General features: G+C 62.3%; 2 protein-coding genes across 3 annotated transcripts; both read right to left on the bottom strand.

Moving 5' to 3' along the window:
• Positions 1 to 77: 77 nt before the first annotated feature.
• Positions 78 to 10939, bottom strand: USP36 (ubiquitin specific peptidase 36). 2 transcript variants are annotated; one of them, XM_055795488.1, is made up of 20 exons: positions 10732 to 10939; positions 10129 to 10411; positions 9817 to 10038; positions 8947 to 9057; positions 8593 to 8692; positions 7888 to 7955; positions 7398 to 7468; positions 6904 to 6986; positions 6460 to 6571; positions 6020 to 6160; positions 5600 to 5700; positions 5167 to 5305; positions 4218 to 4898; positions 3423 to 3550; positions 2351 to 2710; positions 1910 to 2079; positions 1382 to 1552; positions 1002 to 1117; positions 783 to 910; positions 571 to 708 (listed from the first exon to the last, which is right to left on the bottom strand). In XM_055795488.1, exons 1-20 carry the CDS (start codon positions 10732 to 10734, stop codon positions 702 to 704), a joined length of 3195 nt encoding a protein of 1064 aa, XP_055651463.1. In that variant the 5' UTR covers positions 10735 to 10939; the 3' UTR covers positions 571 to 701. The 2 variants fall into 2 exon arrangements, with proteins under 2 accessions (XP_055651464.1, XP_055651463.1); XM_055795489.1 differs by lacking the exon at positions 783 to 910 and having other exon boundaries at positions 78 to 708.
• A 1141-nt stretch (positions 10940 to 12080) lies between these two features.
• On the bottom strand, positions 12081 to 23319 carry TIMP2 (TIMP metallopeptidase inhibitor 2). Its single transcript, XM_055797260.1, has 5 exons — positions 22895 to 23319; positions 14897 to 14997; positions 14704 to 14812; positions 14229 to 14353; positions 12081 to 13806 (listed from the first exon to the last, which is right to left on the bottom strand). Exons 1-5 carry the CDS (start codon positions 23019 to 23021, stop codon positions 13606 to 13608), a joined length of 663 nt encoding a protein of 220 aa, XP_055653235.1. The 5' UTR covers positions 23022 to 23319; the 3' UTR covers positions 12081 to 13605.
• Positions 23320 to 24519: the final 1200 nt, after the last annotated feature.

Raw genomic sequence — 24519 nt, 5'->3', positions numbered from 1 at the left:
GCCCCCGAGCCGAGCCGAGCCGAGCCGTAAACACCACGAATTTATAGTCTGCGGTCCCGGCCGCAGTACCCGTCCCGCGGCCAGCGCGAGCGCGAGGGGGAAGGGAAAGGGGGGGGCCGGGCAGGGAGGAGGAGGAGGAGGTGGTGGTGGTGGTGGTGTCCAGAGGAAGGGCAGGAGGGGCTGGAGCCGGGCCGGGCCACGGCCGGGAGACGAACCCCAGCCCCGGTGCTCCCAGCTCTTCAGCGTGGGCTGGCGTCCCCCTGCACAGGGGCACGTTAACCCGGAGCAGCAGGGGTAATTGCAGGCACGAGTCTAACTCCAGGCTGGCTGGGAGAAGAGGCTGCTGGCACAGAGGAGCTGGCGGAGGAGCCTGGACAAGGCAGGTCACAGCTGAACAGGCTCCTCCTCAGCTGGAGGGAAGCAGCCCCAGCCCACAGGGACCCTGGGGGCTGCAGGGACAGCAGCTCCCAGAGAGGGAAGGAATGGAGGAGAAGGCAAGGAAGACAGGAAGACAAGGAAGATGGGAAGACAGGGGGCCCCAGCTACAGCATGATCCCCAGGGCTGAGGCCCTGGGTATAATGCAGGACCAGCACCCCCGACCCTCCCTTCCTGCAGCAAGGTCCACCAGCAGCTCCCAGGATAGTTTTCTCCACAAGCCCCTGATCCAAGACTGCTCTGGGTGCTAGTTGGTGGATGCAGATCATAACCTGGGAGGAGAGGAACAGCATTAGCACCCCTACCAGCAGCTGACCCCGCTCCCTGCCACACTGGCTTCACTCACCAAGGTGACATGTGGTTGGCCATCTTGACAGAAGCCACCCCCGACGTGCAGCTGTGCTTGTTCTCCCGCTCCTGAAAGGGATTGAATTGTCTCCTCTGCTCCCACCTTACTTCCCTAATCTTCTTTACCTGGGCAGAGGCAGAAAGGCTTTTGAGGTGAGAGCACAGAGTCCCCTACCGCCTCCCACCTGCTCCCACCCAAGACACAGCCAGGACTCACCTTCCCTCTGTCAAACTCCTTGTCCCACTCATCGATGACAGTCTCACTCTGGGCCAGCACTGTGTCCTGGATGGCATCCTGGCTGACAGCCGAGATCTCACCCTCCCAGGTCAAGACTGCGGGAGCAGTGCAGTCAGCAGGGAGCACCACGCTGTGCTCTGCTGCACCCGCCTGCACACGGCCCCCACCCTGGACCAGAGGCTGGAGCCCCTCACTCCAGCACCCCCAACAGCCCCTCAGCTGGGTGCATCTGCCTAGCTCCAAGACCCTCCCCCCCAATGGTGCTGGGGGGAGCTCAGGCCCTGGCAGAGCACAGAGGGCTCTGCCCACATCCAGGGCTCAAGGCAGGGGAGCTGCCAACCCAGGTGAGAAGTGATTACCTTCTTTGCCATAAGCCTTGTCCAAGGAGTTCCTGAGCAGCTCTTTCACCACACTGAACTCCTCCTGGCTCCTGGGTGCTGTGCCAGCTCCATAGCTGGGCTCAGGGCTCAGGGCAGCTGGGTAGTACCTGCACCCATTTGCAGCCTGGCTGTCCTTGGTGCATGCTGGCACTGCAAAAACAGGTGGGGTGATGACAAGCCAGAGGAAGCTCCCGCACTGCTTCATCTCCAAGGCAAATCTCTCCCCAGAAGACACTGTCAGGACTAACAAGGTCCGGACAGCACAGGGTGTTTGGGCACACTGGCGCCTGTCCTGGACAGGGAGGATCTGAGGATAAATCTTCACCCCTCAAGGGACCCATCCCCACAAGACTGGAGAGGAGCACCCCCTCAGCCAAGGTGGGTCAGGAGACAGGCACCACCAGACAGCTGCAGGGACCAGCAAGCTCCAGGGTCTGCACACCAGTGAGGGTCTGCATGGGCAGAGAAGCAGCCAGCACCAGGCATGGTGGAGGCACACAGTCATACCTGGTGCGTCATCTACAGTGCAGGTGACAACACCACCCAGCTGGTTCATGGCTAGACCACGCTGCTGTGCTGTCCTCCACTTGTACTTGCGGTGCTCATTCTCTCCAGCCCTAGCCTCCACGATCCACGGCTGCTGTGTCCTCTGAGGCTCCATCTCAGATCTCCTAGAGCTGGGGAAGTCAGAAGGGGTCAGCTCGCTCTGGCCAGACCAGAGTGGGGAAAAGTTCGAGCTCCCTGCACGCCAACAGGATACAGGGACACTCAGACCCCAGTGCTGCACTTGGGGAGGGGTGAAATCACTCCCAGCAAGCTGGCACTCCAGTTGGCTCCATGGCAAGACTTGTCCCACTGGCAGAAAGACAAGAGGCACCTGACCACCACCCAGGGAGCCTGACTTCAGGCAGAGCACGGGTGTGTTCTCGCATGACCCTAGCCCCTCACCTGTCAGAGGTCAGCATCCCAGAGCAGGGCTCTTCTATCTCCTCTACAGTCCTCTTCCTCTTCTTGGAGGAGATGGGCTCCATGTCCAGGCAAATACTGCGGCCTGACACTTGCTGCTTGGGCCTCTTCTCCAGATCCTGGCAGCTTGGCCCCTCTTGGCCACCACTGGGACCCTCACTTGCCTCCTTCCATGTGAAGGACATCAAGCCCTTCCCAGAGAAACTCTTCTTCCTCTTCTTCCTGGGGGGGCTGGAGTCTTCATCCGTGCCCTTCACAGCCAGAGCACGAGAGCTGCCACGGGCTCCAAAATGCCGCTTTCTGGAAGAACCAGTGGTGGCCTGGCTGGGCCCCATCCCCCTGCTGCAGGGAGGAAGGTGGTGTGAAGGGCAGGCAGTGGAACCATTAGTCAGGAGGGAGGCTGGGAGCTGAGAAGCTGAGTAGAGGCTGAAGCTGAAGGCAGGCTTTTCAGGATTTGACATTTTGAGGGGACATGAGGACAGCCTGAAGGACAATAAGAGGCTGACATGATCTGAAAGCCACCAGGTCAGGAGTGGGAGCCCCTCTCTTCCTCCACACCTCTAGATGCATGAGCACAACATCCAACTGCTACCATCTCATGCAGGAAATCTGAATCAGACCCTGCTCTCAGAGCAGCAGCTGCAAGTGCATACAGTGACCCTGCACCTGCCCAGCACCAGCCATGCACAGGGCACACACTTTCCCATGGCGGATTAGGACAGAGCAAGTGTTGCTGCAGCACATGCCAATGGTGGTTACATACAAGGGAGAGTAAGATCTAGACCAGGGTGGTTCCTCCTGATCCCACGGGACACTAGTATGTGGTCAGAGCCTGCAAAGCTCCCTCTGGCCTTGTGCCGACAGTCAGAGAAACTGCCCTGCTTCTAGGATCCAGAGCAAGCCATACCAGCCCAGCAGAACAGGAGAGCCAGCTGACAAAGTCACTCCCCGCCCCAGCCAGCTTCGATGCCAGACAGTTGCCTCGTGGAGTAGCCCAAGGCTGCTACTGGCCTTGTTGCCATGCAGGAGCCTGGGAGTGACTGGCACTGCTTACCTCAACTTGCCAAAAGGCAAGGGAGTAGACTCAGGGTGGGTGGTGTTCGTGAGGTTGGTGGGGTCAGCAGATTGTGGGTGAGGTTGTGCGTGACAGTCACTTCTGCTCATCTTCTGCGGGGTGTTGCCCTGTAGTTATTGACATAAATAAAAGCTTGGTGGTCTAAAGAAAAGAGGTTTCCATGAGTCAAGAGGAAAAAATTAAAAGGGGAGCCAAGAGAAAGGGGAGGGGAACAGACACAGATGGGGGGGAGGAAGTGGGGAGGTGGTAGAAGAAGAATCAGAAGTGTTTTCAGTTAGAAGCACAAAGGAAAAAAAAGAAGGTAGGAAATTTAAAGAACAGAAATCCCAGTGCACCATCCTGAGTCCTGGCTGCACAACAGTGCCCAGAGGGCAAGTCCCATGCCACTGCCCAAGGAGGAAGCAACCCCACAGCCCTCCAGCTGTTGCATCACCTGCTCCCACTCGCCCCAGGTGACACAGTACCCCAAGGAGGCTGGCGAGGCTACCCCACTGCAGGGACTGGCACAGCCACCCCTCTGTCCTGAGCAAAAAGGCAGGAGCCATTAATTCTGCATCACTTAGGGATGTGAACAACAGCGGGGGCCTGGCCCCATGCCCCAACCCAGATGGAAGGCAGAGCAACTGCTACAGCCCTGTGGCTAAGGGGCTCTCCCCACCTACCTCCAGCTTAGCAAGACAGACAGCATTAGCTCTGTACTTGCCTCCAAAACAAGCCCCTGTTCAGAAGGCATGAGGCACCTACTGAAGTCTCCAGGCAGGGGCTCAGACTCACCTTTTTGGGAGAGAGTGCCAGCTTCTTGGCAGGTCGTGGTGATGTGGTGCTGCCTGGCTCCAGAGCAGTGATGGTCAATGGGCAGGATTTCAGTTTTGCTGTCTTGGAGTCTTCAGGGACAGCTGGCTCAGCACCAGGGCCAGCAGGGAGGCGTGTGTCACAGTTCATTTCTTGAAAGGTGCAGAAGCTGGTAGTTCTGCTCTTGCCTTCCTGGGACCCTATGGCTTGCTCCTCCACTGTGCCATGCACTGGGCTGGCAGCACTGCTGGCACAGGAGCCCCTCTGCTGGGTCCCAGCAACATCCCCACTGCCCCCGGGCTGCTGTCTGGGCTCCAGCAGCAGCTTGGATGAGGTAGGTGGCTGCTTGCTCTTGGAGGAGCTCTGCTGGGACAGCTCCACTTTGTCACTGCTTGCATTGCTGGTGTTGCAGAAACCCTGAACTGCTTTGGGTGTGGGAAGCAGCTGCCGGAAGGAGCATGGCTTCTTGAACCTCTGGGCCCCATCACCTGGCAACACTGAGTTGGCTTTATGGGGCAGTTTGGGGGATGGGGACCTAACACGCAGCTTCAGACTACCAGTTCCGTTCGATGGCTTTGGCCCCATCTTAACCATGCCACGAGCCACAGGGACTCCAACCTCCTTCAGCCCTAGCCACTTCTTCACTGGCTGCACATCTGGTTTCTAGACAAAAAGAAAGAGAGAAGTTCAGCAAGGAGAGAATTCGAATGGCCAAGGACACAGAGTGATACTGCCCTCCCAGTCCCTCCCCAGGCCCACACAGGGACCCTTGGCTGAGCAGGATTCCTCCTGGAAACCGTCCTGCCTTGTGCCTGCCCATCCAGAGCAGTGTACCCACCTCCCTGCGAAGCTGTGGTCTGCCTGCCCTCATAGAGTGGCAGCAGCTCTCAGCTTCTGGGAGCACTAGCCAAGGACAGCTTTCAGGACTCACCTGTCTCATCAGTGGTGAAGACAGGGGCTTACTGGTCACGCTTTTCTTGACCTTATCAGAGGTGCCACCAGTGTTGGCACACAGGGCGGAGGCAGCTTTGGCAATGGGCCACTCTGGGTTCTTGCTGGCATTCGGGGTTCTGGGCAAGGCAGAGAAGTGCATGTTAACTGCAAGGGTTTGAGCGACTGGAACACTCATCCGTGATGCACACAGGAAACAGGAGCCAGAAGCTCTGAGGAGGCGAGGTCATACAGCAAAACCATGACAAGGGACTGGACCTCTCCCTGCCACCCTCCTCCGAGTCAGAGCATGTACATGGGCATTGCGGCAGCTTGGGCCAAGCTCCTTTCTACCCCCACGCACATGCTACCGGCCCCCTCCCAAATGCTGAGAGCGGGGGGCAGAGGGGCTGGGCGGCAGAGGGCGCTCTCACCTCAGGTAGAACAGCAAGTAGGCCTGCTGGTTGAGGACCACTTTGATGTTGCTGCTGCGGACCAGGTTATCGTTCATTTGATACCACTGCCCATTGCTAGCCTGTGGAAGAAGAGAGAACCGGGTCGGGGCTGTGTCCGAGGACCCCTGTGGCCTGAAGAGCAGCAGGTACAGTGTCTGTTGGCAGAGCTTCTCTCCCCAAAATCCACAGATGGCCCGGGGCAGGCAAGGGGGCTCTGCGAGAGCAGAGCTCCATGCTTCCTGCAGCAGAGCACAGCCTGTATCCCCCCCCACCCCCCTAGTCCAGTGCTCCACACTGCGCACACCTACTGATAACCCTCCTTTCTGCGCACTACAGAGACCCATGAGCGCACACAGCCCACAGCCCAGAGGGGGTGCCAAGAGATCGCCCTGGGCTCACCTTCACGTAGCAGTAGTAGTGCCCTGAGTGGCAGCTGTACCCAGAATGCACCAGCACTGCATAGAGTTTGTACAAGACAGGATGCCCGTTGCTCTGACTCAGGTAAGGACGGATGTTCAAGATCTCAGGGTACTCCACATCCTGCAAGGAGAAGGTGCCTCAGGAGCCTGCACAGCAGACAGCTTTCTTGCTACAGCAAGAGCAGCTCAGCTGTCCTGTGAGTCCCATCTCTCAAGGGAGGGGGACCTGCTCTCCCAGGCAGACATCACTGTGAGGAAGATGCCAAGATGAGGCAAACTCCCACTGCACTGCACAGCTGGGGAAGGGCTGCAGGACAGTGGCAGAGCTTGCACTGCACACAGGACTACCTCCCACCCTGCTCTGGGCAGCAGGGCCTCCGGCCAAGAGACAGCCCAAGCTCTGGATTGCCGAACACTCACCTTGGTGATTTTGACTCCATGAAAATCCGCAAAGCGTTTCAGGGAGATTGTGAGAACATTGGAAGGTCGGTGGATGGTGAATTGTTTGCTGGCCAACACTTTCTTCTTGCATCTGCACAGGAAGAGCTCGAGCTATTCAAGCTGTTCTACCACCCAAATGATTGCCAGCCCTGGCCAAACCACAAACCCCACAGAAATGACCCTGCTGACAACAGGCACCGCTCCAGGGCACCTGCCCACAGCCATGTCTTCTGGCCCAGGTGTTCCTCATGGGAGGACTGGCATGGAGGAGTGGCAGGCTTCATCACAGGCTTTCATGGCCACATACCTCACAGTTTAGCTAGAAGCAGGTAGAGAAGCCCTCCCCTGTTGCAGCAGGCTTTCCACCTTCTTCCCACCAGCAGACCCACAGGACCCTTCCCACCCACAGCCCTACACACTCACTTGTCACACATGTAGGCATTCTCCCCACCCAGCATGTCTGGCTGCACATACAGCTCTAGCGCCTGCGTTATGTCTGTGACTTCCTGCAAGGGCAGAGGAGAGGTCAGGGCACAAGTGGCCTGTCCACATGACAGCCCAGATCCCTGCTGAGACACTGGCTCCGAGAGGTAACACAGAGCACAAGCACAGGGTCACAGACTACACCAAACTCATGAACCCGCCACCAGCTAGGCACTGCCCAGCACACTACGAGGGATGGCTGCGCTGCACCCCAACACCATAGAGCCTCAACAGAGGAGTCATGGTCCACACTCAGGCGACGGGCACTGTCTGCCAGAGAAGGCAGCACAGCAACAGAAGCTGCTTCCCCTCTTGTCTGCACCATGCCTTTGATGCTGGCAGGTTAAGGAGCCTCGAGAGCAGTAACGATGCAATTGCAGGAATATCTCCCATGAGAGCAGAGCTCCTCCCCATCCCCAGCCCTGCTGCAGTACCATGATCTCCAGCGACAAGTCCAGGAAAGGGTCATAGGTGTCCGACACGCTCTTGCACTCCAAGCACCTCACTGCAAAAGAAAGAGCAATGAGCACACCCTGGCACAACACTTGCACCCACCACCACCCCAGCATAGCACAGGCAGTTGCAGTGTTACTCCTCTCTGAGTTTGGGCTCTGGGATGTGAGCACCAAGATTCACCGCCTGACAAGGAGGAAGGCTGGCAATTCCACTATGTGCTAGGACAGCAAGTATTGCTACACAGCTGGCAACACAGGTCCCTTTTCTGGTGGCAATGAGCCAGAGACCCTCAGACAGCAGCTTTTTCCACCACCACAACAGGGGTCATGACCCACAAGACTGACCAGCTGCAGCTCTGGATAATTTGCACATGCAGTAAAAATATTTTGGGAAAATTGCTAAGCCTGGCTCTGAGAGAAAGAGCACCCCTGGGAGTCACAGGCCCAGGACCTGGAAGCCAGCACTCACCACAGGACCGCAGGTAACCACCATAGATCTGGTGAATCAGTGTCGTGGCCTGGGTCTGGCGATCCAACCTAGAGACAGCAGCATTGGATCTCACACCACCCCTTCACACCAGCCACCCCCGCGGGCCACCACTGTGTCCTCGGGACAGCTCCCCTGCGTGCTCCAGCTAGCAGACGGGCTGCAGAACTCCAGGGGCAGAGAGAAGTTGCAGCCCCTGCCAGTTTGCTCTCCCAGTGCCAAAACTGAAAGGGTGGCACCAGGCTCTGATGCACACCCTCCTCTAGGAGCAGAAACCCTGGGGCAGAGCTCAGAGCTAGGCACTGCAGAGAGAGGCAACGAAAACTTCCTGGGACAGAGAGCCGAGGGGAAAGCTGCTCACCCACAGCCACAGCACTGGGGCTGAACTAGCAAGCAGGCCTGGATTCCTTGGCAACTGGGAAAAGATCCAGACCCATAGCAGCCTCAGAACTTGGGGACAGGACCACAGCTATACTGGCATAGAGGAGTCAGGAGAAAGCAGACAACAGTCCAGAGCTGTGTCAGAGAGGGGCAGAGTTGGGCCAACCACCTGAGGCCCCTGGAGTCAGTACCTCCCTCTACAAGTCTAACCCGGGGGACACATTCACCCCAAAGACCCCTCACATGGGTACAGGGGACAAGCGAAGGGACAGCAGAGAGCAGTGATGGGCCAGAAGCCTCACATACTTGGTACAGCCATTCAGGCAGGCCTTCTGCATGGCATCAATGGTGTAACGCAGGAACTCATGCGCATCCTCCTGCCTGCCGAAGATGTTCTGGGTAAAATCTGCAAAAAAGGGAGGAGTCAGCCTCAGCATGTGCTGCAACAGAAGCAGCCTGCCCTCCCTCCCTCCCCTGAGACAGGAACTCTGGGGTTTGAGCCCCCTCAACCCAAACCAGACATCAGACTTATGCTGGATATGGGGGAAGCCCCTACATAGCCCAGGAAGTCATAAGCCCCTGGCAGTCTCAAAGGTTCTCCTCCCGCATTAGTCCCTGCTCTCCTGCATGGCTACAGGAAGGGAGGGGAGCCATCCTTACTCTTGAGGTTTTGGATGAAGGACACTGGCTTTATTACGTTGCCACTGTTGGTAAAAGCCTGGATCACATGGCTCTGCATAACGCACATCATGCAAAAGCCTTCTTGGTGACCTGGAGCAGAAGAGGAGAAAACAGGATGTTAGGGTCAAATCCAGGAGAGCTGGAGGCAGGACAGGGGACAGGGGATCTCTGGCCCAACACAGCTCAGCCACGCTTAGCTGTCCCTATGAGCTCTGTGCTACAGTATAGCTTTGGGGCACCCTGGGCACACAGAGACCATGGCTGGCACAGTCCCAGCCACTGCAACCCACCCAGACAGAACAGCATCCATGTGGATAGAAAACAGGTCACAGCTACTCACTGGACCCCACAGGTCAGCCCTGAGGGGCAGATCCCACCAGAGCCCTATGGATGAGGTTGCAAGGCCCATGATGCTCCTTGTGGTCACAGCTTGGAGCTGTGCCCACTGGGCTCCCTTTCAAAGCCACCCAGAAAGGGCACCTGCTGCCCTACTTTCATGCAGTCCCCACAGCCAGGGGCTGTTTGGGACCCCCAGCTCAGTCCCCAGGAAGCCAACGGACCACATTGGACCCATCTTAGTCCTGCCCACATGCAGCAGAAACAAAGCCTCCCCAGACACAAGGAACTCTTGGAACACCACTACGACCAGGAAAAGTGCTGTATGCTCTTGATGGAGAAACAGGCAGGAGGGAGTAGAGAATGCGCATCCTGACACCCACACACCCCTGGCTAGAGCCATGTGCAGAGGTGCCGAGCCCAGCACTGGGAGCAGGACAGGCAGGCACTCCTTGTCCTGCCCATGCAGCTGCCCTGGCCCTGCTGCCCACCAAGCCAGGCCTCCCCACTCACAGTTGTGGGAGTGCTCCTTGGAGAGCAGGTAGTTGGTGAGCGGTGGTGTGTAGGTCAGGCACTGAAGAACAGAGTTCAGGAAGCAGGTGTTCCCTAGGTTGCACAGTCCGGCACCGATGCGGTAGTTCTGCTCCCACTTCATGGAGAGCCGCTCCATCGGGAAGAGCACCTTCTGGGGCATGGGGATCCCGTCCCCCTGGCCTTCGGGGGTATCGTCCCTGCCTACAGGGAGAGAGGTGGTGAGCAGCCAGCGGAGAGAGAGGTGGTGAGCAGCGGGGACGCAGACGCGAGGAGGGCCCCCTCACCACCTACCCCGCTTGCTGGGTGGCGTCTTCTCCGGGCTGCCGTGGTGGTCGGCGGCCGTGTCCCCGCCGTTGAGCACCACGTACTTCCCGCGCAGCAGCTCCAGCTGGCTGGAGAGGTCGCGGCTGGCGGGTTCGAACTCGACTTTCTCCAGCAGCACCCTCTTGGCCGAGGCGGCCAGCAGCTGGCCCAGATCCCCATCCTCGCTCGGCCTCCGCCGGTTCTGCTTCAGCACCTCCCTCAGCTTCCCCTGGATCGTCATGGCGCCGTCGGATGGCCCCGGCTGCGGGGACTGGGCGGGCGGATGAGCGGATGAGCGGGAGGGCGCCGGCCCGTTCCCCCTCGCTCCCGGCGCAACCGGCCGCGGCCTAGGCCCGCCGCAGGCCGGTCCCCGCCGCCGCGCTGCCCGCAGGCCCCATCGGCCCCGCCGTCGCCACCGCACTGCCGGCCTGCCCGCCGCCGCCCGCGACCTTGAGCGCCGCCGCACGGCCACGTGCGCACCGCCCGGTACCGGCGCCCCGCCGCGCCCGCCCCGCGGCCGGCCCCGCCGGCGGAGCAAGAGAGCGCGGCGCAGCTGGGCCCCCCCCCATCCCGGCCAGCGGCGGTACTCACCATCCGGGTCTCCGCGCCGCACGCACGTGTCACTGCCTGGCTCCGGGGGCGGGGACGTGTCCGCTGCCGGCTCGCCGGTCTTCCGCGACTGCCCACCGCGGGGGTGGGCTCAGCGGGGGGCGGGCTCAGCGCCGGCCGCTGTGCCCGCCCTCTCCCGCCAGGGCCGCCATAGCGGGGCGCTAGGCTGTACCGGGGGCTGCCCGCTCTCGCTGAGGGTGCTGCCCGCTCCCGCTGATCACACTGGGGGCACTGCCTGCTCCCCCTGAGGGCACCTGCACTGACCGCTCTTCAGGGCACGCCTACTGAGGGCAGCGATCACTCCCAATGAGGGCAGCAATCACTCCCAGTGAGGGCAGTGACCACTCCCAGTGAGGGCAGCGATCACTCCCAGTGAGGGCAGCGATCACTCCCAATGAGGGCAGCGATCACTCCCAGTGAGGGCAGTGACCACTCCCAATGAGGGCAGCGATCACTCCCAGTGAGGGCAGTGACCACTCCCAGTGAGGGCAGCGATCACTCCCAATGAGGGCAGTGATCACCCCCAGTGAGGGCAGCGATCACTCCCAGTGAGGGCAGCGATCACTCCCAATGAGGGCAGTATCACTCCCAATGAGGGCAGTAACCACTCCCAGTGAGGGCACTGACCACCCCCAATGAGGGCACTGACCACCCCCAATGAGGGCAGTGATCACCCCCAGTGAGGGCAGTGATCACCCCCAATGAGGGCAGTGACGACTCCTACTGAGGGCAGTAACCACTCCCAATGAGGGTTGTGACCACCCCCAGTGAGGACAGTGACAAGTCCCGCTGAGGGCAGGGACCACTCCCAGTGAGGGCACTCACCACTCCCCCTGAAGGGCACTGACCGCTGCCACTGACAACGCGAGCACTGACAGCACTGCCTCTCGCTCACTAACACCACCACACGCCTCTCGCGTCCGCCCAGTTCAGAGTCCTGTAGCGGAGTGACGGGCAGTGGCACCTGCGCGACCTTAGCAACGCCACGGGTCGCGTTCTAAAGCCTGTGACGTACATGGGGTTCGGCCCAGTCACCTGGGTAACCGCCCCTGGGTAACCGCCCCGCCCGCTCTGGCCCCGCCCCGCCGGGGCTGCCCGCAGGGGCCAGACGCGGTCTTGCCGCCGCTACTCCCCGCGCCAGCCCCGGGTTAACAGCGCCCAGCGGGGACCCCTCCTCTCGTCGGCTGGTGAGGGGCCCGGCCGAGCCGGAGAGCGGCCCCCGCCCCCGCCGGCCCCGTCTGGCAGCTGCCGGTACAGACACCCCGCACGAAACCGGTGCGACTCCAGCGCCTGACGAGGAGAGACGGAAATTACAGCACAGGGACCACACAGCCGGTGGCAAAACAAGTGGAAATATTAAACTCAAAGATAGACTACCAGCAGAGACAGGAGTAAATGGCACATTTGATATAACCATACAGTAAGCGAACGGGAGTCGTATATGGGATTGATTAGAGGTTGGGTGGGGGGTTTTTTCTTTCTTTTTAATTTTTCTCTTTAATATGTTGAAATTGCCCAGACTGGTCCAGTACGACATCTTAAACCTTACAGGGATGCACAGCATGAAAAAGCCCCCAGAGCAGGGCTGCAGGGATTGTTCCCAGCACGCTCACGCAACTGCGGTAAGGGCCAGCGGGCACACCAGACAGTGCCACCCGCATCGCAGCTGGGCAGCTCCGTAGCATGCACCAGCGCCGCTGCAACAATGTGGGAATGGCTCAGAGAAAGCGGGGCCCGAGGTGTGTGGGAGGGTTCACCGGAGGGAATGGGTTTTCCTGCGGCCACGGTGCTGCCTGCACCCAGCTGGGTGCCGGGCTCCGTCCTCGCCACCGCAGAGAAGGGAGCTCAACCGGCCACAATGCTGCAGTGGTGCCGAAGGCCGCAGTGCAGCTCAGCCAACAGCTGTATGAGGTGATGACAAACACCCTGCACCCGTGCAGTTGAAGCTCCTGCCTCGGTGCCCTGCCAAGCCCTCCTGCCTGCCTGCCTGCAAGGGCTGGTGGGTCTAAGGCTGTCCAGCAGAAGGGTCCAGCAGCAGGTCTCTGCCCATGCAGCAGGTTGTCATGGGAACGGACCCCTCTGTGATGCTGGGGAAGATGGTGAACCCCAGCACTTGCCTCTGTGTCCCCATGGGGAGAGGAGCGTGTGGAGAGAGGGGCTGCAGTGCCCAGGTGCATGCAGGGGGGCCACCCCAGCCATGCTAACATGTCCCTCCAGCTTCTTAGGACAAGGCACCTGCACAGAAGCCATCCAGCCCTGCAAAAGACCCATAGCCCCTCGCACACAGCTGGGGGCTCTGCCACATGGTAAAGCCCCCCAGAGCCCCTGCCTGGAAGGCTGTACCCTTACTGCACCCCCAAAAGGAGGGACGGGTGGTGGGTGGGGAGGGGGACAGCAGGGTCCCCAGTGCTGGAGGGTGGCCAGGGATGCTGCAGTGGGGAGGGCTGCCTGACAAGAGCTGCTGGGGCGGCTACCCCGTGGCAGGGTCACTGGTAGACCTGCTACGCAGATGGGGCAGCTCCCGCCACTCACGAGGGTTCAATTCTTTCACAGCTGCCAGGGTGCTGGGGCCGAGTGTGGCTAGGCAGGGACATGGCCCCAGCAGGGGGGTCCCCTCACACCCTGCTCAGCCCTGCCACAAGAGCAGGAGCACCCAGCATGGCCACGGGCTGCTGGGTGCCTGTGACAGAGCAGGTCCCCATTTCTGCCCTCTGCACACGTGTGGCAGCCACCACAGCATGGGGAGCCCCGCAGCCAAGTGGATTTTCATGCTGTCTCCAGGAATTGATATCAGCGTGGACCAGTCTAACATCTTGCAGGTTTTTTCTACTGGCTACTGGAATGCGCTCATTTGGCTTAGGGGTCCTCGATGTCGAGAAACTCTTGCTTGGGGGGGGCCATGCCACGGTACCAGGCGCATGAGCCATCGCTCCTCTTGATGCAAGCGTAGTGCTTTGCCTGCCGCCCATCCACATTGTTCTTCTCCATTGCCCAGTCTGTCCAGAGACACTCATCCGAGGAAGAGACGAAGCAGGGGATGGAGAGGCAGCGTGAGATCTGCACATAACAGAGACCGTCAGAGACCCAAGGGTCGCTCCTTGGGGTGGGAGGAAGCAGCATGGGGCAGCTGTGACTGGTGATTCTCCACAGCCCTGCTTCATCCACCCCCCCAGCTCTGGACCAGGGATGCCAGGCTACCCTTTCCCTGCAGGGCACAGGGACGTAACACTGATGCAGGGGGTCTGAGGGAGCCCCTGGGTGTGGGTCCCAGGGCTGGTTGGTTCCCAGCCAGAGAGAGCCAGAGGCTCAGCCATCCTTCCCATATCCCTAGCTGCATGCTGTGCCCCCTGCACAGTATCATCCTTGAAGGACAGGGAAAAGCATCTCGCCGCAGAGCCCGTGCCTGCCTCAGGGCTGCAGACCCCATTGGTGTGGGGAGTGGGGCGCAGCCCATGCTCTGGGGCAGCCCGGCTGCTCACCTTGCACTCGCAGCCCATCTGGTACCGCTGGTTTAGGCTCTTCTTCTGGGTCGGGCTCAGTGAGTCCCAGGTGGAGACCAAGTCGCAGAGCGTGATGTGCATCTTGCCATTGCCCTCTGACTTGCCTGGGGAGAGGCCAGAGAGACCGATCAGAGGGTCCCCTCCAGGCGCCCCGGCACCCGACTTTGGTTTGGGGTGCCCAGGTCTCAGCCCAGCCTGGGGGGCTGGAGGCCACTGCAAACCAGCCACTCTTGCCATATACTGTCCCTGGGGGACCCCAGGGAACAAAGGCTTGTCCCACAGCCACCTCTGCCACAGCTGGGGGGGTCCATGGAAGGCTGGTGGTGGAAGCAGGACAGGATACAACACACACACGTGGGCACACATGTCACAGGCATCTTGGGAAGCACATGAGGCAGCAGGGCCATCAGTGCCACCAAAAACCCCCCAAGAGCCCTCTGTCACAGCCACCCACCTGCAATGAGATACTCCTTCTTCCCGCCAGTGTCCAGCAGCCGGCCACACACAGCAGTGGACGGAGCAGTGTAGATGAACTCTATGTCCTTGTCAGGGCCCTTAAACATCTGGCGAGAAGGAGCAGGGGTGAGTGGCCAGTACAGAGGCTGCCCCGTCCCTCCCAGTCTCCTGCCCTGAAAGTGCCCCATTACCTTGATCTGCTTGATTTCATACTGGATTCGTTTGATCGGATTCCCATATATATCATTCCCCGAATCCACCTCTTTCGCAGAGACAGCCTTTGCTCGGATCACTGCAATGGAGGGGTGTCAAGATCAGCAGGGGTGGCCAAGGACTGGGGGTGTTGCCTGCACCACACAGTGCTGCCCTGGCTGGACAGTCCCACTTAGCCTCCCCATCCCACAGGGAGTCCCACCCTCCATGGGGCTGGCTACCTGCAGCCAGCCCCAGTGTCCTCCCCACAGACATCCAGCTGCCTGCAGAGCTGGTTGTCACACGCTGTCCCCGAAGGGACAGGGCTCTGACATGTGCAGGACAGCAACGGGTAGCACTGCAGCAGCAACCTCACGGTGGCCAATAAGGAAAGGTCACCCCAGGGTCACCCAGCCCCACCACTGCCAGCTGTGCTGGACCAGTTGCACTTGGCCAGCACTGGCTTGGTCTCTGCCCAGCTCCTGTCAGCGTTGTGGGTGCAGGCTGGCCCTGCCTGGGCTCGTGCCTGTCACCCAGATGGCACTGAGTCAGCTAAAACCTGCCAGCAGCGTCCTGGGAGCACCACGGTATTTGTCCCACTGTCATTAATTAAACCAGTTTCTGACGAGGGCCCCAGCCAAATGCCTGTGTGGCCTGGCAGGGCTGGAGGGGGAAAGGGCATGGGGGAGCTATTTGGAGGGTCACCTTCGGGTGCAGAGGAAGGTGGGAGCTGCATCCCCGTGGCACCATCCTGGCTGCCTGCCACGGCCAGCACGGGCACCAGCGATGCTCACCAAGTGCCTGCACAGGCAGCTCATGCTGGGGTCCCTGGCACGCCCTGAGACCCCTGCCAGCCCCTCTGCACCACCATGCCAGGGGAGTGGGTGTCCCTGGACCAGGCTGCCTTCACACCCCACAGCTGAAGCATGGGGTCCCTGTCCCACCAGGGAAGGGTCCCAGCTGCCACGGGGCAATGCTCTGGCTGCTGGCTCCCCGCCAGACCTCAGCTACCGCCACATGGAGCCTCACACCATGCAGGTGCAAACATCGCATCCTCTCGGGGCCAGGGGCTGCAGGGTGTTGATCCCTGCCCCTGCTGCTGGAAAAAATAACCTGGGGACACCAAGGGCTGGGCAGTGAAAAAACACAGCCCGGTGAGGAGAGGCAGCAAGTTCCCCAGCCAGCACCCTGGAGCAGCCCAGCCACAGGCAAAAGCCCTCCCGGTTCTGCACAGCCCTGGGGCAGTTCCAGTGCTTGGTGCCAAGAGACAAGGTCAGGTGCCCCAGGATCATTGAGGTCACAGCACCCTGGAGCCTGGGGACAGCTCTGCGGTGGAAGGGTCCCTGTGGTGAGCTGCCAGCACAGCCTGGGGATACATGAACGAGCATGTGAGTGCTCTGCACGTGGCAGTGCCCTGCAGGGCACTCGGGGCGGGCAGGGCAGGCAGGAAGCAGGCAGCCAGCTCACCCTTACTCACTGGCTCGGGACACGGCAGCTGGTTCAGTGCTGCGCTGCGCAGGTTACAGCTGCCTGTGATGAATGCAGCCACACAGGCATGCAAGGCCAGGGCTGCGGTGCTGAGAGCTGTGGCTCCCAGCCCTGCCTGGTTCTCTCCATCAGCATGAGAACGGGAGCTCCTGGCTGGCCCTAGGCAGCACCGGGGACGCTGATGGCACAGGGGGCAGTGGCATCCCCAAAGCTGCAGCTCCTGCTCAGCACCCTCACAGCTGGAGCTGAGGAGGGGGGCCTGGCTGCAGGGCAGGGGCTCACAGGGCTCTCCACTCTGCTGGGGGTACTGCCATCCCACGGGGAGGCCAGATCCCCATCTCTCGGGGGACCTGCCAGCCCCGTGCCCTGTGCATGCTGCAGGGTACGGGATGGGGTCCATGCTTTGGCCAGGGTGGCAGAAGAGCAAGCAACAGCCAAGCTGGAGATCTAGCTTGTGTCCCCCCCGAAAGGTGCTGGGGTGGGAGCAGCTGGGGACACGCAGGGCTCACCAGCCCAGCACAGATGAGCTTGCCTTCTTTCATTTGGCACAGCAAGGAGAAGGAATCTGACCACGCTCTATAAATACTAATGGGGCATGGGGGCATGTGGATGGGCTATTTAAGCTGAAGGTCAGGGGGGCACAGCCCCACATGGGCACTGGTAAGGGCCAGCTGAGTTTACTCTGGAAAAGGGAGGGTGGCCACCAGCAGGACCAGGGGCCAGGGAAGAGACTTTCAAAAACAGACACCCCTGGTCAATGTGGGCACTCACTCAGTGCAGGCCAGAGGGATGCAACGCATATCAGTACCAGGGCTGCACCGAGGGCTTTCCCAGCCCTGCTCCCCTTCCCTGGGGAAGGGCCAGGCTGCCCTGGCACACTGGTAGCACATGCAGCATCTTGGCCATGCAGGAAGCCCCAGCCTCCTGGCCTGCAGTAGGCAGCAGGGCAAGTCCCTCGGCACAGCCCCCCATCCCAGTCCCCAACCCAGGCTGCAGGAGCTCAGCTTGCCACATGCAGACTCAGTCCCTGCCCGCTGCCAGGGCCTGCTCCTCTGCCAGCAGCATGCCTGGGTCACCGCTGGCACAGGCTACCCCTCACCCCCCGACCCAGCTGCTGCGTGCCCCCACATGCCAGGCCCTTCGCTGCTCTGCGCACATCTGCGGTGTAACTTGGGTGCAACCAAGCTGGAGAGCGCGCACCCGACTCCGGTGCAGTGGCTCCAAGCGCAGGGAACGGTTACTGGTTCAGGGGCTCCAGCCTTTTCCATTCACGTGCTGATGAATCACTTGACAAAAATGCAGCCCAATTCTAGGCGGATTTGTTCTGAACAGTGCGGCTTTGTGGAGGGGATGGCTGCGCTGTGCTTTCCCCGCCAAGACCCCAGCAGCGCAGCCAAGCTGCTCTGTGCCAGCCAGGAACCAGAGCAGTGAGGAGGGCAAGCTGCAGGGATTGTGGAGGGGAGCCCCAGAGGAGAGCCCAGCTGAGAGCCCTGGGATGAGGAGGCAGGGCTGAGGGATGGAGGAAGGCCCCAGGTACTCAGAGGCCGGCACTCAGCCCTCCCCAAATGCCACCACTCCTGCCACCAGCCTGGAGAGCCATCAGCAGCAGGAGCCCACACCCTCTGTGAAGCTGAGCTGAGGCTCTCCCAAGGCACACGGCAGGCACAGCACACCACCAGCACTGGACAACTGAGTCTGACCAGGACAATGCTGGGAACACTCCTTCCCAGGGCAGGACAAGCCGTGGCAAGAAGATGCACTGTGGGAGCCCCACCAGTGACAGCCCCTGTGCTGGCCCCCTGGGCTGCAGGCCATGGCCACCCTGTAACGAGGACCCTGGAGCCCTCTGAGGGCAGACCCTGGCAAGGCAGCGAGTTCCCTCGCAGCCCTCTGCCATAGGGGTCGGTCCCACCACCCTGGCAGGGCAGGAGAGCTAGCCCCCACGCCGAGGCTGCCGGCTGGCCTCTTCCTGCCTCTGCACTGGGAGAAACGCCAGCGTTCGCCTTTTAACTCCGCACAGAAGCTGATGCATGACAAGGGCTGCACTCACAGCTGGGGCCTTCGGAGCCCCCTAGTCCGTGCCCGCTGAGCGGGGCTGCCCTTGAGCCTGCCACCCTGGGGGACTCAGGGCTGGGGGCTGTTCCGAGAGCTTTCGATAACCCCCCAGCTCGCTGCAGCTGCCCTGGCATGGCCCACAGCCACCTTCTAGCACTGCTCCCTGCTGCCTCATCCTCCTGCCCAAGGCAGGATCCAGGAACAAGCACAAGGGTAAGCAGAGAGAGGGTTGTCGGCCCCCAGCTGCAGAGAGGTGGGGGTCCGTGGGGAGCTGGTGACCTCCCACCCTGACCAGCCAGGGCTGGCCGGGGCAGAGCGGCCGGGGAGTCCTGGGCATCCCACAGTAGAGTGGTCCCCACACTGCAGTGGGCAACAGTGCCACAAGGAAGGGCCCTGTGCTGGGGCCCAGCTGACCCTGTACCACTCCCTCTGGCTGTGCGACAAGCACACAACCAGCTGGGACAGACTGGGGCTGCAGTGCAGCTCCAGGAGCAAAGCTGGGGGCAAAGAGAGTCACCCAGTGCCACAAACCCACTGGGATGTCCCTCTGTGCTTGCCAGCCAGTGGGATGCTGTCATCTCCGGCCCCTGCCACACGGCTGCCCCAGCTCAGGGGCTGCACCCTGTGTGTTTCATACTGCTAAGTGAGGCTCCTGCTGCAGACAGTTACCATCGCAGCAGGAGCCACCATGGGCAGCTGGCAGGGAGATGCTGCAGCCCCAGGTCCTCTCTGGGGAAGAAAAGGGGGTTTGGAAGTGGTGACCTGCCTTGATGAGACCTGCCAAGAAGAGAAGCTGCAGCCAAGGTAGGTCCTGCCTTTGCCCAACCCAGCTTGAGGGAGCTGCTGGAAAGTGCTGTGCCTGCCTGCGTGTGCCCCACGGGCTGAGGGGCAGCACAAGGAGCCTCTGCTCTGGGACTCCCCTCCCGGCCAGAGACATGCCAAATGGCTGCCCCTTCCTCCACCACCCCACTCCAAACCCCACTGTATGGCCCCACCAGCACCCGCCTGCAGCTGCCCAGGAAGCGCTGGTGCCCGCAGAGCATGGGGGCCGCTGCTGGGCTGAATGGCCAGGGAACAAAGCTGCCTTCTCTGGGGCTGCTGGCAGCCGGCTGAGCAAAGGGGCCAGCTGCCAGTGCCAGCACTGCCCACTGCCCACCCAGCACCACCAGCCTGGGCACCCATCCCCACAGCAGGGGCAGCCCTGGGGTCACTCCAACTCTGCTTGAGGCTGGCAGAGCCAGGGATCCAGCAAAACACCCCCGGGAGGGACTCCTGCACCCTGGCACGCAGGCAACAACCAGCCCCCAGGTGCTTGCTCGCACCCCGGCAGGGGGAGCGGAGCAGGGCACCCCCGCTCCGGCACAGTGGCAGGGTGCTTCTGGGGGTGTGGAGGCTGGGGGAATGTGGAGCTGAGCACGGCAGCCCCACAGCAGAGAGGCAGCAGGAGGCCATGGGGGCTCCCCTGGAGCACGGCGGTGCCCACGGGGAGGTGGGAAGCACCAGGCCCCACTCACCCGCCGGCCTGTGCGGGAGCCACGGGTTAAGTGCTGCCATGGCCGCGTGCGTCATCCCAGCCCTCTGACGGGAACAGGACGGGGCCCAATCAGCAGCAGCACCAGCAGTCAGCCCACAGCCCTCCGCACCCGCAGCATGGCAAAGGGGCTCCGACCACCACAGCACGGCAGCTCCTCTGCCCCAGCGGGGCTTGCCAGGGCCAGCCGGGCTTCCCCCAGCAGCCCTCAGCGGGGGCTGCTCCCACCTCTCTCTCCAAACCCTCTTCTCTGCCTGGTCCCTGCCAGCAGCTCCCGCTGTTCCTCCCCTGCCTCCATGGTCCCTGCTCCCCATCCCAAGGAACCATGTGCTGGGACACATGGGATCGGCACAAGGCTGCCAGGGGCCGCATCCAAGGTGCCCCCATCCCATGTGGCACAGCAAGCCCCTGCACTGACCCATCGACCCCTCCTGGAGCCCTCAGTGCCATACAAGGCCAAAGCCATGGCCATGCCCAGAAGGGCTGAGCATCACCTCCCTCATCCCCCACATCCACATGCTGCTCCAGAGGACACCAAGCACAAGGCAGGGTCTCCTGCTGTGGCCCCTAGCCCAGCCATATCCCCACCTGACAGACGAGCATCTCCTGCTGCTGAGCAGCCCCAGCAGAGCAACCCCCCAGGCAGGCAGAACACAGCTGCCAGCCTCTGCTGCCTAGGCACAGCCCCAGTGAGGAATGGCAGATGGAGAAGCCCTGAGCCCTTGGGCCCTGCAGCAAACTTCTGCCCATCTTATGGGCCGGGAAGCACAAGCACAGACAGGCCAGGTCACTTGTTCCAAGTCACTGGCTCTGGTGACACGACTCCCAGCCCCTCCATGGCCCCCAGCCCCAAGGGCACCCCATGCCCAAGGCAAAGTTGCATCTGCTCCCCCTGCACTGCCTGGAAATGCAGCCCTGGGCTCTGAGTGCTCCAGCCCAGCTCCTAGGGAGAGCCAGCTGAAGGGTGCTAGAAGGGCGGGGAGGCTGTGGGGATGTACAGATGGATGTGGCAGGCACTCTCCATGCTACAAAGCGGGGACCCCAGCCCCACAGGGCCAGGGCCCTGCATTGCGCTCATCCAGCTTTCCCCTCCAAAGGGCTGAGCACAAGCTCTGGGGCTCATCAGCTGCCCTGGGTGTGCCCAGCACCACAGCACATCAGCCACCACCACGTCTCCACCAAGGGCACAGCCTGGACACAGGCTGCTTCATCTGCAGCAGCTGGGGAAGGACCCGGCAGCACCTGGTGTCCCAGGCTCTCCCTGGGCTCTGCATGACCGTAGAGAGGGAGGTGGCCAAGGAGCCTTCCAGCTCCAGAGAGCATCTGGGGGGAAGACGAGAAGCAAGACAACCAGGGATCACAGGCTGCATGAGACAGACCCATGCTGCATGGGAAGAGAAGGCTGGGCAGCTCATCCCAGGATGAACCCTGCTCCCCAGAGCCCAGCACTGTCCCCAGCTGTGCTCCCACAAGGCAAGACTGATCCACATGAGCCGCACAAGGGACTCGGGCTGGGAGTCAGAAGGTGCCAACACTGTGGGAAGCACAGCACAGTGGGAAGCTGCCTTGGCAGGACAGGCTCCGGGCACCCACAGGACCAGCACCTGCCGAGGACAGCCCTACCCGCAGGGACCACCGCCTGGCCATGCTGTGCCCTCTCAGGGGACAGCTCAGACAGCTGCAGCCACCAAGACAGACAGTGACTCAGCAGCTGAGTCACGGCTGAGCCAGCACCCCGGGACTGAGTCACAAGTGCCCAGGAAAGCTGATCCTGACAAGAGCGTGATGGGAAGCCACAGTCCCTCTCCCAGAGTAGGCACGGGGGATCCTGCGGTCCAGGGGCACCGGCTTGAGCAAAGCTCCAAAATTCAGTGCTCCATTTTGTCTAAAAACCTCCCTGTCCCCAACACCCCTCGTGGTGTTCTGCGCTGAGCAGCAAGGCCAGGCAGAGCCGGGGCCATGGGGCAGCTGCCAGATGCTGCGGGAGTTGCCCTCACCGAGAAGAAACGCCGGGAGCAAGGTCTGGAAGGGATGAGGGGAGCCTGGGAATCCATCAGAAGCATCCTGTCTCAGGAGCTGGGGACAGGGCAGGGCCGTCCAGAGATTGGGGCTGCTTAAGTGTTTGGGAATGTTACCTCTCCAGCTGAGCCTGGGAAAGGCCCCACAAAGGAGAGCGTCAGGAAATGGGCCTGGTCTGTTTGTATAATATGTTAAAATTTAATAAGGGCATTATTCATAGAAAGAGGAATCCAGATCCCGGCGCTGCCAACCCCTCCCTTTCAGCAGCATCCAAGCCGAACAAAGTGGGACAGGGGAGAGGAAATGCCTGGAAATAAGGAACAGACAGGAGGTGACCGAGCCTGCCGCAGCTGGCCCGGTGGGGCTGGGGGCTGCGGGGCTGGCCCGGCGCTCGGGGCCGGTGCCGTGCGAGAGGCAGCTGCGCTCGCAGGGCCCTGGCCGCCCCCGGGGCCGCCACGTCCCACCGCGGTTTAAGCAAAGTTGGAAGAGGCCGGGCGCACCCGCGGCACCGGGGCTGCGCGGCGGGGAGCCGGACCCCGGCCCGGCGGCGGGGGGTAGAGCCGCGGCTCCGGCGGCTCCTCGGATCGCCCCGGGAGCGACGCCGGGCGCGGCCCCGAGGGTCCCCCCGAGCCGGCGAGAGGCGCCGGGAGGGCCGGCCACAGCCCGGGCGGACGGACCGGCCGCGCCTCCGCCGCCACACCCCCGGGCCGGGCAGCCCGCAGGGCGCGGGACCGCGGGCAGGTGCTGGGGGCCGGGGCGGCTCTGCCCGCTCCCCGCCCGCCCGGGCCGGCCGCTCCGCGCCAACTTTCCGCCCCTTCCCCCCGCCGGGAAGTTGGCGCGGGCCGGGCCGGGGCGGCGGGGCCGCTGCCGGGGACAAAGCGCGGGGGCGGCGGGCGGCGCTCACCTACGTCCGCGTTGCAGAAGGCCTGTTGCGGGTGGATGGGCGAGCAGCTGCAGGCGTCGGCCGGGCGGGCCCTGCCGAGCAGCAGCACCGCCAGCCAGGCCAGCAGGCTGGGCAGCGCGGCGGGCATCTTGCGGCGGGGCTGCAGGCTCAGCGACCCGGCCGAGAAAGCCGCATCCACCGCCGGGCCCGGCCGAGCCGCCGCCGGAAAGTTTGGCTCCGGCAGCCGCGGCCCCTGCGCGGCGTTGTGGACGCTGCTGTGGCCGCTCCTCCGCTGCCTTCTATGGAGGTGTTTTCTTCCTTCCCCGGCTGCCGCTCAGCCTCGCTTTTTAACGTGCTCCGGGGATTTGCTGCTCCTCCTCTGCAAGACGCGGGGCCTGGGCTGCTCCCGCCCCTCCGCAGGATGCGGCTCCGCGCCGCGCTCGGCCCCCCCGGCCCGGCCCCCGCCGCGGGCACCGGGCGCCCCCCCCGCCCCAGCCGATCCCCGGCGCGTCCCGGCCGCCCCCGCCCTGCCGCCTCGGGACCCGCCGCCCCTTGGCCCGGGCGGGGCCTGGCGGCAGCGGGCCGAACCGGGCAACGGCGGGGGAAGGCGCCGGGGCCGGCCCCGGAGCCCGGCTCGCAGAGCTGGCGGCCGGCCCGCGCCCAGCGGAGCGGCGGTTGCAGGGGAGGGCTGCGAGCGTGGCCGTTCCCAGGCACCTCCTCACCTCGCCGGCTCCGCCAGCTCGGCTCATCCCACTACTCGTGCCCCCTCGCCCACTGCCGCTCCGTGCCCGTGGCCCGGCCGGCTATGGCCGCGCTCGCCCGCCGGTCCTGCGCCGCCGCGATGTGCGCGCCAGACGGGGGCCTCTCCCCCTCGACCCGCAGCGCGTCCCCCGAAACCCCCTCCCCGCCCCCGCCCTGGCTGCGCGGCGCGGTAGGACCCGGCCGGCACCCGGCCCATGCTGCCACTCGCTCTCTCCCTCCCGGGGGGAAAACTCCTTCGTCGAGATAAAAACAGTTTAATAGGTAAAGTCGTGCGCACAAGCAAAGCAAAACAAGGAATTCCTTCACTGCTTCCCTCAGAAGGCAAGTGCTCAGCCATCACCAGGACAGCCGGGCTCCATCACGCATGACGGGGACTTTGGAAGACAAATGCCATCACGCCCAGTGTCCCCCCCTTTCCTTCTTCTTCCCCTGGCCCTACATGCGGAGCATGGTGTCATGGCCTGGAATATCCCTCGAGTCAGTTGGGGTCAGCTGTGTCCCGCCCCCCAGCTCCTTGTGCCCCTCAGCCCGCTTGCTGTGGGGTGGGGTGAGGAGCAGAAAAGGCCTTGGTGCTGTGTAAGCGTGGCTCTGTAATAGGGAAAACATCCCTGTGTTATCAACACTGGTTTCAGCACAAATCCAAAACACAGCCCCATACAGCTACTATGGAAAAAATTAACTCTATCCCAGCCCAAACCAGCACATTGTATCACTGTGGAGGGCATTGGGGTGCTGTTGGTCTCTGTGCCAGTACTCCTGTGCCCAGCCCAGGCGGCTGCACAAGCGTACTTCATTCCTCCAGCGGTGCCCTTGTCCCAGCGAAGCAGCCGTGAGCCCAGCTCTGCCTCTGGGCAGGGACATGGCTTCTGAGCACAGCTGAGCTG

The sequence above is a fragment of the Falco peregrinus genome, chromosome 2 (genome assembly GCF_023634155.1).
Source record: "Falco peregrinus isolate bFalPer1 chromosome 2, bFalPer1.pri, whole genome shotgun sequence".
NCBI classification, from domain to species: domain Eukaryota; kingdom Metazoa; phylum Chordata; class Aves; order Falconiformes; family Falconidae; genus Falco; species Falco peregrinus.
The sequence above is the reverse complement of the archived record's forward strand: the minus strand, read 5'-3'. Positions and strand labels throughout refer to the sequence as shown.